At 42.1% G+C, this 14,740-nt stretch overlaps 3 protein-coding genes across 3 annotated transcripts; 2 read left to right on the top strand and 1 right to left on the bottom strand.

Annotated features, from left to right (window-relative positions):
- Nucleotides 1-52: 52 nt before the first annotated feature.
- Nucleotides 53-3,881, top strand: b3gnt2l (UDP-GlcNAc:betaGal beta-1,3-N-acetylglucosaminyltransferase 2, like). The gene is made up of 3 exons (XM_089013424.1): nucleotides 53-2,174; nucleotides 2,259-2,374; nucleotides 3,157-3,881. Exons 1-3 carry the CDS (start codon nucleotides 1,638-1,640, stop codon nucleotides 3,752-3,754), a joined length of 1,251 nt encoding a protein of 416 aa, XP_088869550.1. The 5' UTR covers nucleotides 53-1,637; the 3' UTR covers nucleotides 3,755-3,881.
- On the bottom strand, nucleotides 3,876-10,245 carry bckdha (branched chain keto acid dehydrogenase E1 subunit alpha). Its single transcript, XM_089013423.1, has 8 exons — nucleotides 9,945-10,245; nucleotides 8,587-8,763; nucleotides 8,267-8,353; nucleotides 8,082-8,190; nucleotides 6,794-6,955; nucleotides 6,499-6,705; nucleotides 6,273-6,414; nucleotides 3,876-5,389 (listed from the first exon to the last, which is right to left on the bottom strand). The coding sequence occupies exons 1-8, from the start codon at nucleotides 10,035-10,037 to the stop codon at nucleotides 5,038-5,040; spliced, it is 1,329 nt and encodes a 442-aa protein (XP_088869549.1). The 5' UTR covers nucleotides 10,038-10,245; the 3' UTR covers nucleotides 3,876-5,037.
- Nucleotides 10,246-10,834: 589 nt separating this feature from the next.
- On the top strand, nucleotides 10,835-14,143 carry exosc5 (exosome component 5). The gene is made up of 6 exons (XM_089013426.1): nucleotides 10,835-10,991; nucleotides 11,192-11,305; nucleotides 11,878-11,999; nucleotides 12,368-12,508; nucleotides 13,348-13,437; nucleotides 13,978-14,143. Exons 1-6 carry the CDS (start codon nucleotides 10,841-10,843, stop codon nucleotides 14,071-14,073), a joined length of 714 nt encoding a protein of 237 aa, XP_088869552.1. The 5' UTR covers nucleotides 10,835-10,840; the 3' UTR covers nucleotides 14,074-14,143.
- Nucleotides 14,144-14,740: the final 597 nt, after the last annotated feature.

Here is a 14,740-nt window from a genome sequence, read left to right as displayed (position 1 = left end):
TAGCTAGCTAGCAATATATACATATATATTTATCCCTATCTATATCTATTTATATATCACTGGCTATTCAAGCAGTAAATGTAAATCCTAAAACGGATTTTTTCTTAAATAGGTTTTAGCTTGGTGACTAATTTGTAATAAATATTAAAAGGTACACGTGTGCCCCCCCCCCCCCACACACACACACACACACACGGACAGACACAAATGTTGGGATCATCATCATCTTCATGCATTGGCTTATTGTCTTCTGCTACTCCTTGGGCATTAAAGTAGAAATGTAAGTAAATAAAAAAAACTTAATGGCCACAATTTAAAAGCCGGAAATACGGCGCAAACTGAACTTAGGCTCTTGTATTGTCTTCTCCGCCACATAAAGTAGTCCCTCTTCAGGTAAGGTCGCGGGATCTTCGGCGTCGTCGAGTCGCTCGAAGCGTCGTGCAAGTCACCTTGTCGTAAGTTTATTTCTTCCCTCCTCTTTTTCTTATGATTAAATTTGTCTCCGTATGGTGTGGTCGCCTCAGTTTAGCTTTCAGGTGTCCTTGTTTGTACAATGGAAGCGCCTTTAATGAGGTCGTCCCCCGTTGCTTAATTAAACACACGATGAACACCCGTGGAGAGAGTAACCAAAACAACTACGATAATTTGTCTCCAAAAGCAGCATTCATACGTAAGGCAAAAACCGCGATGGAAAACAAGAAATACTTTAGATACAAAAAGTATTCAATTGGATAGCGCTAATCTGTTACAGACAGTAGCGTTTGATTCACCATTAAAGGACAACCGACGTCACTTTTTTGTTTCTTAACTGACGTCAGAAAAACGTTTTATAGCATCTAAAATACCCAAAACACGCAGTATGATATTTTTAGTCAAATGGAAAACACAAATAAAAATTACTTAGTGTCCAAAATCTGCAACAAAAAAAGAGCTGCGAATTGGGCATTTTCAGAAAGTCCCGCCCCCAGTTCGTGACGTCACTCCAAGACGTATTGCATTGCTGGAGAATCAAAACAATGGCTTCAGATTCGGAGAATATGCTTTCTTGTTACACATCCAGTTATGAATATGATTCAAATAGTTCTGAAGATGAAAGCATACATGTTTGCACTCAATTAAAGAATTTATTCAGTGCCATTTCGAGGCAACATTGGGGGGAAATGTCTCACCGAAAAAGAGGCAAAAAATGGCGACGTCTTGTAGACATGATAGTGTATTGCGTTTCCACGGGCTGATAAATTCCTTATATGGAGCTTGGACGCCCTCTTCTGGCGCAACACGAGGTTTTCAGACCAAACAAGCATTGACGTGATGGAAGGACTGCTACAATGTGTCCTTTTTTTTTCGGTCAGGGGCGTTCCTTCAGTGACGTAGGGTGAGGACTCGTTACCAACTCAAAAACAAGACTTCCGGAATATACAGCACGAGTCCTAAAACGTAAAATATAGCTATATGCGGTGGAATCTTTGTAAAATACGCTCAGTAGAAGTCATTTGAAGCCATTTTACAAATTATGGACACAACTTGTCCAGAGACGTCGGTTGTCCTTTAAAGCTTCATCGCCATTGATTTTTATGCTCCAGGGCCCGCAGAACTCATCGTCCAGTCCCAGAAGATGATCCAACCCTAACGCCCTCATGAGAATCACTCAAAGGTTCGGAGTATTGCTCCTTCTGTCCACTTCCCTCCTCGTCTTCCTCTACTCCAACATTCGAAAGGAGGTCAACTCCAGCATGAAAGAGCCTCCGAACAATATCGACGTGCGCCAGATGAAGATCCAAACCCCGGTCCAGACCCTGGTCCAGATCCAAGTCCAAACCAAAGTCCCAATCCTACCAAGTATCAACATATCTTCCACCTTCCGGGCTCTGATCGCTGAAAACGGAGGCTATTGGAACCGACTTTTGCACTACAGTCTGAAACGTGCCGACCAAGGCGAGAACCCATTGGGTCAAGTCCCGCCTTGGCCCGACTGCCGGAATACCAACCAAGAACTGATTGAGACCAACGTGCAGGATGTAGCCTCCTACCCACTCCTCCTGCGAAACTTCCTTTGGGGGATGAAGTGCCGCTCACCTCCGTTCCTCATGGACCAGCCCAACAAGTGCAAAGGGAACGCCACATTTCTGTTTTTTGCCATCAAATCCACGCCGGCTCACTTTGAACGGCGCCAGGTGTGGTTTTGAGATTAGAATTAATGTTGTACCCGGCAGATAATCACTGGAACGACCAAAAAAAAAAACCTTTATTTCACTCAGGCGGTGCGTGACACCTGGGGACGGGAGCGTACGTATGACGGTGGACGACGTGTGAGGACGGCGTTTCTGCTCGGCACCGCCTCCCCGGATGAACCGGACCTCAGTGTGTTGGTCAGGTCAGTGTTGACAATTCAATTTTTTTGCGCAGATGTCAATCTTTAGTTGATGATAAAAGTTGTTTGCCCGCACGGAGGGAACGCCCCCGACCGAGAAAGCGACATACAATGCATTTTGGGTAATTTTTTTTCATCTGAAAACACCGTGTTGATGGCGAAATTAAAAGGAAAACTACATAAATAACGCGATGGTGAATCGTTGTGCGTCGCAGCCAATTGCGGTAACACAGGTCAGGGGCGTTCCTTACGTGACGTCACGTCAGGCATCAAATCGAAAACAAGACTTCCTGAATATGCAGCGCTAGTCTTAAAAGGTAAAATATAACTATATGCGGTGGAATCTTTGTAAAATAAGCTCAGTAGAAGTCATTTGAAGCCATTTTACAAATTATGGACATAACTTGTCCGGAGACGTTGGTTGTCCTTTAAGACTTATATATATATATATAAGTAACCTGCATTGGTTTGTACTGAAAAATAAACATTTCATAAAATATATGCTCTATAAAGATATGTACAACTGGCGAGAATACTACATACTGTATGTTTACTACAAAAATGTTCCTATGTACCGTTGTTTGTATCTTGAATGTTTGTAAGTAGGGGAACATCGGTAGTAAATGTGGAAAAATTGATCTGTGTGGTATGTGAGTGCCAAAGAAAGTTGAAAATGTAAAAAAAAAAAAAAAAGCAATCTTTGTTGCTTGCCTGAAAACAAAATGGCTACAAAGTAGCTAAATCTCGCAACTAAAGTGCCGAATCGTTTTCGTCTATGTTTTAAGGTTTGAAGCAGAGCACTACGGTGACATCCTGCAGGCCGACTTCCACGATTCTCTCCTCAACCTGACCCTCAAGATGAACGCTTTTCTCCGTTGGACTCTGGAAAAATGTCCCGGTGTCTCTTTTGTCTTCAGCGGGGACGACGACGTCATGGTCAACACTCCGGCTCTGCTAAGCTACCTCAGCTCTCTCGACTCATCCAAAGCCTCTCGATTGTACGCCGGAGACGTGATCAAAATGGCGAATCCCCAACGGGACGCCAAGAACAAATACTTCATTCCCGTGAGCTTCTACGAGGGGACCTACCCGGCCTACGTGGGTGGTGGCGGATTTGTTATCTCTGGGGCTTTGCTACGACCGCTTTATTCCACCTGTGGAGCTATTCCGTTTTTCCCCATTGATGATGTCTACGTTGGCATGTGCTTCAGTGCCTTGGGGGTCTTGCCCGTGGACCACGCCGGATTTTACACCTTCGACATCCGAGAGAAAGACCGCGGGAATCTGTGCGCCTACAAGAAGTTGATTCTTGTCCACCGTCGGTCACCCAAGCAGGTAAAGAAAATCTGGCAGGGCATTCACAGTCCGTTGTTGACTTGTTGAGGCAACATTTGTTGATTTCGGGTTTCGGTTAAGACTGACAAAGTGGCGACCGAATACATTTATACCACCTGAAGATATGTAGGATCATACCTTGTTCAACACAGTGACACAATTAAAAAAATGGTGTTATCATGGATTTATTTCATTTTAAATTATATGTTTAGTTTCAAAAGGATTAATTTTTTTCAATACAGTGATACCTCCGTTTACGAACCCCTTTCCTAACGAACTCGGTTTACGAACGTTAAATTTATGAAAATGTTACCTTGGCATACAAACTATTTTTCGGGATACACACGGAGTGCCACAATGAGTGATGTGTCATTCACGAATGAGCCCGTTCTAACAAGAAAATGGTAGCTGGCTTGTTCTGCTCCTCTATTCCCTGCCCCCAGTCTTCGGTTAAAGCCACGTGATTGGTCAAGAACACATCAGTGAGGGGAGGTGGTTTAAACATTAAAGAGACCAGCAGACAACAGAGAGTGACAATATGGAGAGACATCAGTGAAATTTGGACTCGTTTCAACTTTGATCGTTCACAGGCAGAGTGTAGACTGCAAGGTTAAAAATTCCCATCAATCAGGCGCCACAAATAACCCGCACAAGCCATCTGTACACTTGATGCAAAAAGCTATTAACCAAGCTAAACAGAACACAATTGATGAGGAACAAGGTAAAATTATGGCAGAGAAAGCACCTACAAGGGATCATTCCTCAAGATGGTGAAAGAAGAAGGCTACGTTCCTCATCAAGTGCTTAATGCTGATGAAAGCGGCCACTCCATTCCATCAAGCCATCAACAACCATCACAAAGGTCAATAAAACCACTTTATTATTATAAAGTACATTTTATTTCTTTAATTATAATACCTTAGCACATTTGTGATACATTAAATAAAGTATATTTTGTGTAGTGTTAAGGCTTAGAAAGTAAAAAATTATGTTTTAGGGGGACCTGGGGACGGATTATTCTCATTTTAATGGTTTCTTTTCCGTTTTTAATGTTTAAACCAGCCCCCACTCACTGCTGCGTTCTTGACCAATCACGTGGCTCCGTATGTATCCCGAAAAATAGTTCATATGCCAAGGTACAATTTTCATAAATGTAACGTTCGTAAACCGAGGGGTTCGTAAACTGAGGTATCACTGTATAGCAATTTTTAGCAAGCATAATTGTTATTTTTAACCTGACATGGACAATAATGCTACTAGACTCACAATTTGCACTATTTTTGGAAAAGGCATGAAAATGTATTTCCAGATCTTGTTTGAGAACTCATAATTCAGCGAGTGTCCTTGTCGTAAAGGTCGAGAGGGTAGTGCTCCTTATATTGCTGCACGTGACGGAAGAGCGACTCGCTCTGCTTGGTGAGGGCGGGTGTCATTTCCTCGTAGACGTCCGTGAAGAGCAACTCCGGGTTGGGTTTCAGACGTTTCTCAGCCCGTTCGAACACCTCCATGACGGTTTGGCGCGACTGTTTGCGCCAGGTGCGCTCGTCGTCTTCGCTCCACCAGCCCCGCGACGCCATGTAGTGGCGAAGGCGTGAGATGGGGTGGTCTTGCTTGTCCCAATAATTGACTTCGTCCACCGAGCGGTAAGCCGAGCTGTCATCGCTGGTGCTGTGGTGGCCGATTCTGAATGAAAATCGGACCAAATGGAATGTTATCAACCAAGATCCCGACATTTTTTTCTTTTTGAGGGAGGGGGGGGGGGGTAATTTTGATTTTGATATCTTAATAGATATAGAGATATATATACAGATTGACCTATCGATCTAGATCTCTATCTTGATATCGATCTAGATCTCAATATCGATCTTGATATCGATCTCTATCGATCTAGATCTCAATATCGATCCGAGATCTAGATATCGATCCAGATTGATCTAGATATCGATACAGATCGATCTAGATCTCAATATCGATGTAGATCTCGATATCGATCTAGATCTCGATATCGATCTAGAGATATCGATCTAGATCTAGATCTCGATATCTAGATATCGATACAGATCGATCTAGATATCGATACCGATTGATCTAGATATCGATACAGATCGATCTAGATATCGATATCGATCGCAATATCGATGTAGATCTCGATATCGATCTAGATCTCGATATCAATCTAGATCTCGATATCTAGATATCGATACAGATCGATCTAGATATCGATACCGATTGATCTAGATATCGATACAGATCGATCTAGATCTCGATATCGATCTAGACCTCAATATCGATCTACATCTCGATATCGATCGAGATCTAGATATCGATACAGATCGATCTAGATATCGATATCGATCTAGATCTCGATATCGATCTAGATCTAGATATCGATACAGATTGATCTAGATATCGATACAGATCGATCTAGATATCGGTATCGATCTCGATCGATCTAGATCTCTCGATCTGGATATAGATCTGGATCTAGATATATAGGGCAAACAAAAAGGTCAAAAAAAGCCCAACATTTATGAAAACATGATGAAAAATGTATGCTTGCACCCACCTGTATGTCATGGCCTCAATGAGGAAGGGCTGATTCTCGGCCACGGCTCTGCGCCGGGCCTCTTTGGTGGCGTTATACACGGCAAACACGTCGTTTCCATCCACTCGGATGGACAGCATGCCATAGCCTGGACCGCGAGCAGCTGGTGAGCACAATTTGGGGTTATTATCATTATTATTATTTTTATTATTAGTAGTAGTAGTAGTAAAACAAGCGTTTTTGTTACCAATGCCGTCGCCACGGTACTGGTCGTTGGTGGGCGTGGAGATAGCGTAGCCGTTGTTGCGACAAAAGAAGATGAGCGGACACTCGAGCGTGGCTGCAAAGTTGAAACCGGCGTGGGCGTCTCCCTCGCTGGCCGCCCCCTCGCCGAAATAGCAAATCACAGCTCGGTTGATGTTTTCCTGCTTAATAGCGTACGCGGCTCCGACCGCTGGATGACAGGAAATAGGACGTCACCTGCCGTGTGCCGCGGAGGGGGTCAAAAGTCGGCCCCGCCCGTTGCGGGACGGTAAATTCACCTTGCGGGATCTGCGTGGCCAGCGTTGAGGAGATGGTGACAAAGTTGAGATCTCGGGAGCCGTAGTGAACGGGCATCTGGCGCCCTTTGCCCAAATCGTCCGCGTTGGCGTAGCATTGAGCCATGAAGGAATCCAGGGAGAAGCCGCGATACATCAGCACGCCTGCACCGGGGGGAGAGTAAAGAACAGCTCAAGGGTCAGAAACTATTAAATCTCCTCACGTATACTGGATGTTCCGGAGTATAAGGCGCACTGGAGTACAGTGATACCTTGGCTTACGAACTTAATTGGTTCCCAGACACAGTGTGTAAGGCGAAAAGTGTGTATCCCAAAAATGAATTTCCCATAGGAAACCATTAAAATGAGAATAATCCGTTCCCAGGTCCCCATAAAACATAACTTTCCACTTTCTAATGTTCTACTTTCTAATTTTCTGAGCCTTAAAACTACACAAAATATACCTTGTTTTATGTATAATAAATGTGCTATGGTATTATAATTAAAGAAATAAACTGTACAGTATAATAAAGTCGCTTTATTTACCTTTGTGATGGTCGTTGATGGTTTGATGGAATGGAGTGACCGGTTTCATCAGCATTAAACACTTGATGAGGAACGTAGCCTTCTTCTTTCACCATCTTGAGGAATGATCCCTTGCAGGCACTTTCTCTGCCATAATTTTACCTAGTTCCTCATCAAATGTGTTCTGTTTAGCTGGGTTCATAGCTTTTTGCATCGAGTGTATAGATGGCTTGTGCGGGTTTTTTGTGGAGCATGATTGATGGGAATTTTAACCTTGCAGTCTACAAGTGTCCAAGTGTCACTGTTTTCTCTCCATTTTGTCACTCTCTCTCTGACGTCTGCCTGGCTCTTTAATATTCGAACCACCTCCCCTCACTTCTGCGTTCTTGACCAATCCCGTGACTTTAACCGAAGACTGGGGCGGAGAATAGAGGACCAAAACAAGCCGGCTGCCATTTTCTTGTTAGGAGAACAGGCTTGTTGGTGAAGACACATCATTTATAGTGGCGCTCCGTGTGTATCCCGAAAAATAGTTTGTATGCCAAGGTAAAATGTTCATAAATCCAACGTTCGTAAACTGAAAAGTTCATAAGCCAAGGGGTTCGTAAACCGAGGTATCACTGTATTTTGTTTTTCTACTTCTTCCGTTCCTTTCGTCTTCATGCTCCTCCTCAAAATGCCTTCCTGTGTGGAATTTTCATGTTTCTGTGGCTAAGACCTCCCAACTATTTTAAATAAAAGGCTTTTTATTTCAATAAATACCAACCAGCTTCTCTGTATTGTCCAAAGACCATGTCACTTGGCTCGAGAGCGGCGGCGCTGCCGATGTGCGTGCCCTCCTCGCCATAGTTGGTCATGTAGAAAGAAATCCTCCCCTGTATTTAAAAATGATTAAAAATGATTCATATTCCACACTCATAAAAAGGAAGTGAGTGGCAACGCAGAAAGCACCTGTCTCTGCGATTCATAAAGAATTCGGTCCATCGTGTTCAGCAGCGTCATTTTGTGGTAGAACTTCAGAACCGTCTCTTTAGAAAGCTGATGAAACATGCCAGAAAGGAAAATTGAGACATTTTGTATCTTCAGCAATGGCATTTTGGAGCCTCTGAATGTTCACAACAGTCTGATTGAAGAGTCACAAGGAGTCTTGACATATCAAATTTGCATTTCTCACAAACATAACAAGAAATGCTCAATAATTCAGATTATTTTCATGAACAGAGGGCCTACAAAAGAATTTTGCTTAGCCTGGGATGGAAGGCAAGTGTCACCTGAGGGTCTTGGGAGGGGTTGATGATGTTACCCTGCCGGTCCATGACCCGGTATACCGGGATGCCTGCGATTACATTGGGCTCGATGAACTCCAGTTGGTCCACAAACTCGGCTGAAGCGCCGGGAAACTGAGGCTTTTCCAGCGTCGAGTCGAACGGCTGTTGTCTTTGCGTGGCCTGGAAATTATCCATTTACTGCATTATTCATTCAGTTATGTAATAAATATATTGAAAAGACGAAAAAAAGTATAAATACTACATTATCATACACAATGTAGGGTTCCTTTTTTGGGAGTTGAATGGCCAATGTGTACATCGATTATAATACAAATACATTTCATTTTAAGGGCCTTTCAAAACTCTCAAGGTCACTTTACAGTTACAGGATAATTTTTTTTTCCGTGGGTGAGTAGCGGCAGCCACACGCGCCAGCGTTCACTAAACCCGGAAGTAACTCAAATAGATCGAAAGCTAGATAGCTAGATAGCTAATAGAGAGCCAGCAAGATAACAAGCCAGCCAACTGGCTTCACTCAACCCGGAAGTAACTGAAATAGATCGAAAGCCAGCTAGCTAGCTAATTGTTAGATAGCTACATAACAAGCTAGCTAGCCGGCTTCACTCAACCCGGAAGTAACTAATCGATCGAAAGCCAGCCAGCTAGCTAATAGTACATCTATTCGCCAAGAGATGAACATAGCGAGCACCAGATTTAACAGAAATGTGACATCAATTATTTCATTCATTAAATATTTATTGAATATATCTTATAACAATTATCAATCGATCTATCCACGCAGCATCCATATTCTTAGGTGTGACCACATTTTAGGGACGCTCCCACTGCTCGACCAATCATCAACAGCATTGTAATACGAACCGACTCACTAACCACTGAGTCACCTCGCTAAATCACCCCGATTATCTCAACAGACATAAGTTACACCCATTTCTGACAATACTGTTTTCAAATTGTAAACAAAAACGATGCGTTTTGATGCTATTTGTTTGTTCTTTAAACGTTTTATATAACCGATTGTCGCTCGGTTAAATAGTTGGCAAAGTATCGCGAGATTTGAAGACGTTAGCTTCGCACCGTGGCTGAATCAAGCTTCTTTTCCTGACGGCTTTTCCTTTCAGGAGTCGACACTACGACTCAATGTCCTCCAAGTTGAAATCACCACATTGTTTTCCTTTTAAAATGACACACTTGGTCATACTATGAAGGAGTATATCCCACGCAACTTATCGTCCTTCCGGATTTCCACGCTCATTTTGGGGGGCATTTACGCTAACGCGACCTTCGAGGTAGAAAGCTAAGCGACGCTACACCAACAAAACAATAATGATCGTACTTACGCTGACTCTGAAAGTTCTGTTAAGTAGCCTTGACGCCTTTAGAGCAGCCGCTTGGCGAGTGGCGTGGAAACACGCCTTATACATTTTATTCATCGTGCTAATTGTGCTAACAACCGCGACGAAGACTGTCCTCACTCTATGTTTTAACGACTATTTTTTTTGCAGCTAAGTTATGTCTTTAAAAGTTAAATTTGGTTATCCGATCACGACACAGTAATACAACTTTCCAAAGTGCAATCGCACGGACGCGGAAAAAGCAATTATGAACGCCACATTCAACAACACGCCACAACGGAAGTCAAACGAGCTTTCAAAATAAGACTTATTTTGTTTTTAAACCGAATGTTTTGATTTTTGCCGAAGTTCGCCAACGCGTGTAGCTACAGTGATATAAACTTTACATATTCCTCCGCAGTTATGACAATAAAATTTCGAGATCATCGTTTATGATAATACATTTTTTGTATGTTCGTGTATAATGAAAATTTACCGGCAATTGAGTTTTCCGCATTTTTGCCATTTTACAGAGATGGCAAAAGTAGTAATACTCTGCACAGTACATTATATTTGCATATTCAGTACTTATGGCAAAAGTTGAAATGCGTATTCAACTACCTTGAATTGCAAGCCCGCTCCACACAGGAAAGGAGCAGCCGGAATCGAACACTGACCTAATGGTTTGTGGGACGGACATGCAAAGTAGTCAACGATGTGCTGCTCATATTTGTTTAAAAGTGTATAAAATATGAATTTATAATACAATACACTAAAATATCTAGTTATCGCTGATTTTATTTATCCGGTTTTATGCAGTGCTTTCTTTTCGCGGAATGAAACCGAACAGCGTGGAGGATGAGACTAGGCTTTTATGTCATCAACAAGCGCCTCTCAAAACGATGAACATAACTGACGCAATTTTCTCGCGACCAACACACACGCTTGATGGCATGATGCAAGAGTGTAGCCCGTCTGTAGTTTCCCTCCGAGAGTTTGGCTGCGAGCAAAATTTACTGTCTCGTTCAGACGGCTCGGCGTCTTTCGTTCAAGGTAACAACACACAACTATTACTCGGCTTTCGTGATTTCGCATGTAGCCATTGTAGTTCATTCTATTATTTGGTAAACAGCGTACGACGTTGAGGTCTGTAACCCAACACGTGTTTTTATGCTTAATTATTCATTTTGCAATTATACATCTTTATTTGAACATCATTTGTACCTCATGCATAATATCGGTTTTTTTTCAAGGCAACACCAGTGTATTGGCTGCAGTATATGGACCAGCTGAAGTTAAAGTCAGTAAGGAAATTTATGACAGGGCGACGTTGGAGGTGGTTATACAACCCAAAGTTGGACTTCCAAGTAAGTCCTGAGCTAACATACTGTAGGTACGCGACAGTGACCGATATTCCACTGCGATTGTTTCTGTCCAGTGAACCGAGCGCACTCTGTACTCGCAATAGTATATCATTGCATTTTTGTGATGTACGTAATCGTTTTTCGTGGGATTTTCCACGCTATGCAGTTTATAATGACGTATTACACGTTTCACTCCATGATGGTTCTTGAAATTTCCTAATACGACAAGAAACGGGGGAAAATGATTGAAGTTTACTCTCTTTTTCCTGAAAAAGGTGACTAAGTTGTATTTTTATAACTCATAGAAGTGGTATAATATATATTTTTTTCTCCATAACTGCCAATTTTCAAGCAAAAAGAAGTATTAGCATATATATTTCTAGAGCTCTCAATTTTCTTTCCTAGTATTCAGTGACAGCCATTTTGGATTTCTGACGAAAATCTGACTGCATTCGATCGTTGATATTTGCTAATTTATTGATATTTATTTATTATACTTATTGGATATTTGCTTATTTATATTTTGACATGGGGGTGATGACTGTCTTTTACAAACATTTTTTGTTCCCTTGGAGGTGTGAAAGAGCGAGCTCAGGAGCAATGTGTGCGGGAAACTTGTGAGGCATCCCTACTGCTGTCCCTTCACCCTCGATCATCCCTCACGCTTGTTTTGCAAGAGCTCCATAACGATGGCTCTGTATCCTTTTCTTACACATATATTGGATATGCCTTTATCCAATATATAGTTGATAGTTCTTCTCCTGTACACCCCACCGCTTCCATGGATCCAATGCAAAATTTGTTTTTGACTTCCGTTGATATTAATCATTGTATGTGCCACAGTACAAAGTTATTGCAGCTCTGGAACTGTTGTGGTGTCAACATTTCGCGTCAATGTATGTTATTTCATATTTAATCTATTCTTTACTCTTTTTTTAATGTATTCTATTTTTAAAAAGTCAGACGTCAGGCTGTACTTGACTGAAAATGTCTCCCGAGCAGTTTAGTAGGTGATAGTAGGCATTTTGCATTCATGTTTTTTTTATTCCTGACCCCACCGTCCAGCTATTATCCTGCTTCCTGAATGCCGGCTGCATGGCTCTGATGGACGCCGGCTTGCCAATGAGTTGCCTTTTCTGCGGCGTCACCTGCGCCATCCACACAGATGGAAGTATCATCACCGACCCGACCGCTGCTCAGGAAGCGGTGAGTGCCTTTCAAAACTCTCAAGGTCACTTTACAGGATCAGTGTTTCTGTGGGTGAGTAGCGGCAGCCACACGTGCCAGCATTCACACACCCGGAAGTAACTCAAAAAGATAGAAAGCTAGCTAGCTAATAGATTGCTAGATAGCTAATAGATTGCTAGATAGCTAATAGATAGCGATGTAGCTATTATGTTTCCTGACTCAATTAGCTAGCTAGCCAGCCATATAGCCAACTAGATTAGCCAATATATTCCCTAACTAGATAGCTAATAGCTAGCTAGCGCCAGTGTTCACTCACCCGGAAGTAACTCAAAAAGATAGAAAGCTAATAGAATGCTAATGAAATTGCTAATAGAATGCTAGATAGCTAATAGATGGCTAGATAGCTAATGTGTGTCCTGACTGAAATAGATAGCTAATATGTTTCCTGATTCAAATAGCTAGCAGGATGGATGGATAGATGGACAGACAGACAGATACATAATTAGTACCACAAGGGGGGAAATTTGAATTATTTGCTAGCTAGCTCCAATCCAAAAATACTCTCTCACAATCAAGAAAGTCAAAGTCTTACCTGGGACAAAAAAATGTTGCTTTGATACCCCCCCCCCCCCCCCCCCCCCCCCAAAAAAAAAACAAACAACAACAAAAAACAGCGCTGCAGTAACAGTGTGGAAAAAGAATCCCGGCGATATCGCAAATAATCCATTCTGCAATGTTGATCATTAAATTGGTGATGTGGTGACCCCGCCATTGAAACCACGATATGGCAGACGACGACTGTGCTATCAAAACTAAACGGATGATGAAAGTGCTCGTCTTCTTTTCGCCCTCATCAGGAGAGTCGCGCTCTGATGACCTTCGCCATCGACAGCAAAGAGCGCAAAGTGATGATGACCTCGACGAAAGGATCTATTTCAGTCAAAGAGGTTGGTGAAATTAACCAGTGATTCTTAAAGCAATAACGCTCGGGGGGTCTGTTAGCTATATCTATGGGGTCCGCAAAACCATTTACCACCAATGAATTAATTTAAAGGACAACTGACACATCCGGACAAGTTGCATCCATAATTTGTAAAATGACTTCAAAGGACTTCTACTGAGAATATTTTACAAAGATTCCACGACATATAGCTATATCTTACCTTTTAAGACTCACGCTGAATATTCAGAAAGTCTTGTTTTCGAGTTGATGACGATGTCCTAAGTGACGTCACGGAGGGAACGCCCCTGACAGAGAAAGTGACACACAATGCATTATGGGTACTTTTTTTGTCTGAAAACACTGTGTTGATGGCGAAATTAGAAGGAAAACTACATAAATATCAAATAAAAATAATCAGCCTGCATGTTTTGGGTATTTTAGATGCTATAAAAAAAAATTCTGATGTCAGTTAGGAAACAAAAAAATGGTGTCGGTTTCCTTTAAGTACGTTTTGGGTCAAAGTGCCTTTATTTTTGTGTTACAGATGCAGCAGTGTATCGCCGTCAGCCAGGCGGTGTCTGAAAAAATCTTCAGTTTCCACAGAGAGTCGGTCAGGCGGCGCTACTCCAAAAGCGTCTGATGTGTGTTTTTTTTTTTTACTCTATTCGCTGCATAAATAGCAATTTTTCTAATAAAATATTCATCAGCCACTTTGGGCCTCCTCTGCTTTAGTTCACTTGTAGGCCATGTGTGTGATTGTGTGTCGTTGTGCATGTATGTGTGCTTTGTTCATTTTGGAACAGAATGAAAATGATGGAATGACATTTGAGAGACCAAAAACTTGAAGAACTCCAGGATCTTTGAGGTTGTGAGGTTTGTATCTTCTCCACGGTTTGGAAAATTAATGAATTTACAGTACAGTCTAGCTAGCGATCTCTCTATTTGCTATCCAGCTGGCTAGCTAGGTATTAGCTATCTATTAGCTAGCGAGTTAGCTTTATATCTATTTGAGTTCCTTTCCGGTTTAGTGAACGCTGGCGCCTGTGGCTGCCGCTGCTCACCCACAGGAAAACTGATCCTGTGACTGTAAAGTGACCTTGAGAGTTTTGAAAGGCGCTTAGAAATCAATTTTATTGTTATTATTATTATTACAGTATTGTAGTTGTTCAGGAAATCATGTCGTGCTCGCTTTTGCCTCTTGGGGCCGTGTAGTGCACACGCGATTAAAAAAGAACGTCGTGAATTTTATTTATATACAGTCAGTAGTTTTTCTTCCATTTGAAAATCTATACATATACACGAGTGAG

Source organism: Hippocampus bargibanti, linkage group LG14 (genome assembly GCF_051943395.1).
Source record: "Hippocampus bargibanti isolate YZ-2025 linkage group LG14, ASM5194339v1, whole genome shotgun sequence".
In the NCBI taxonomy this organism is placed as follows: domain Eukaryota; kingdom Metazoa; phylum Chordata; class Actinopteri; order Syngnathiformes; family Syngnathidae; genus Hippocampus; species Hippocampus bargibanti.
The sequence above is the reverse complement of the archived record's forward strand: the minus strand, read 5'-3'. Positions and strand labels throughout refer to the sequence as shown.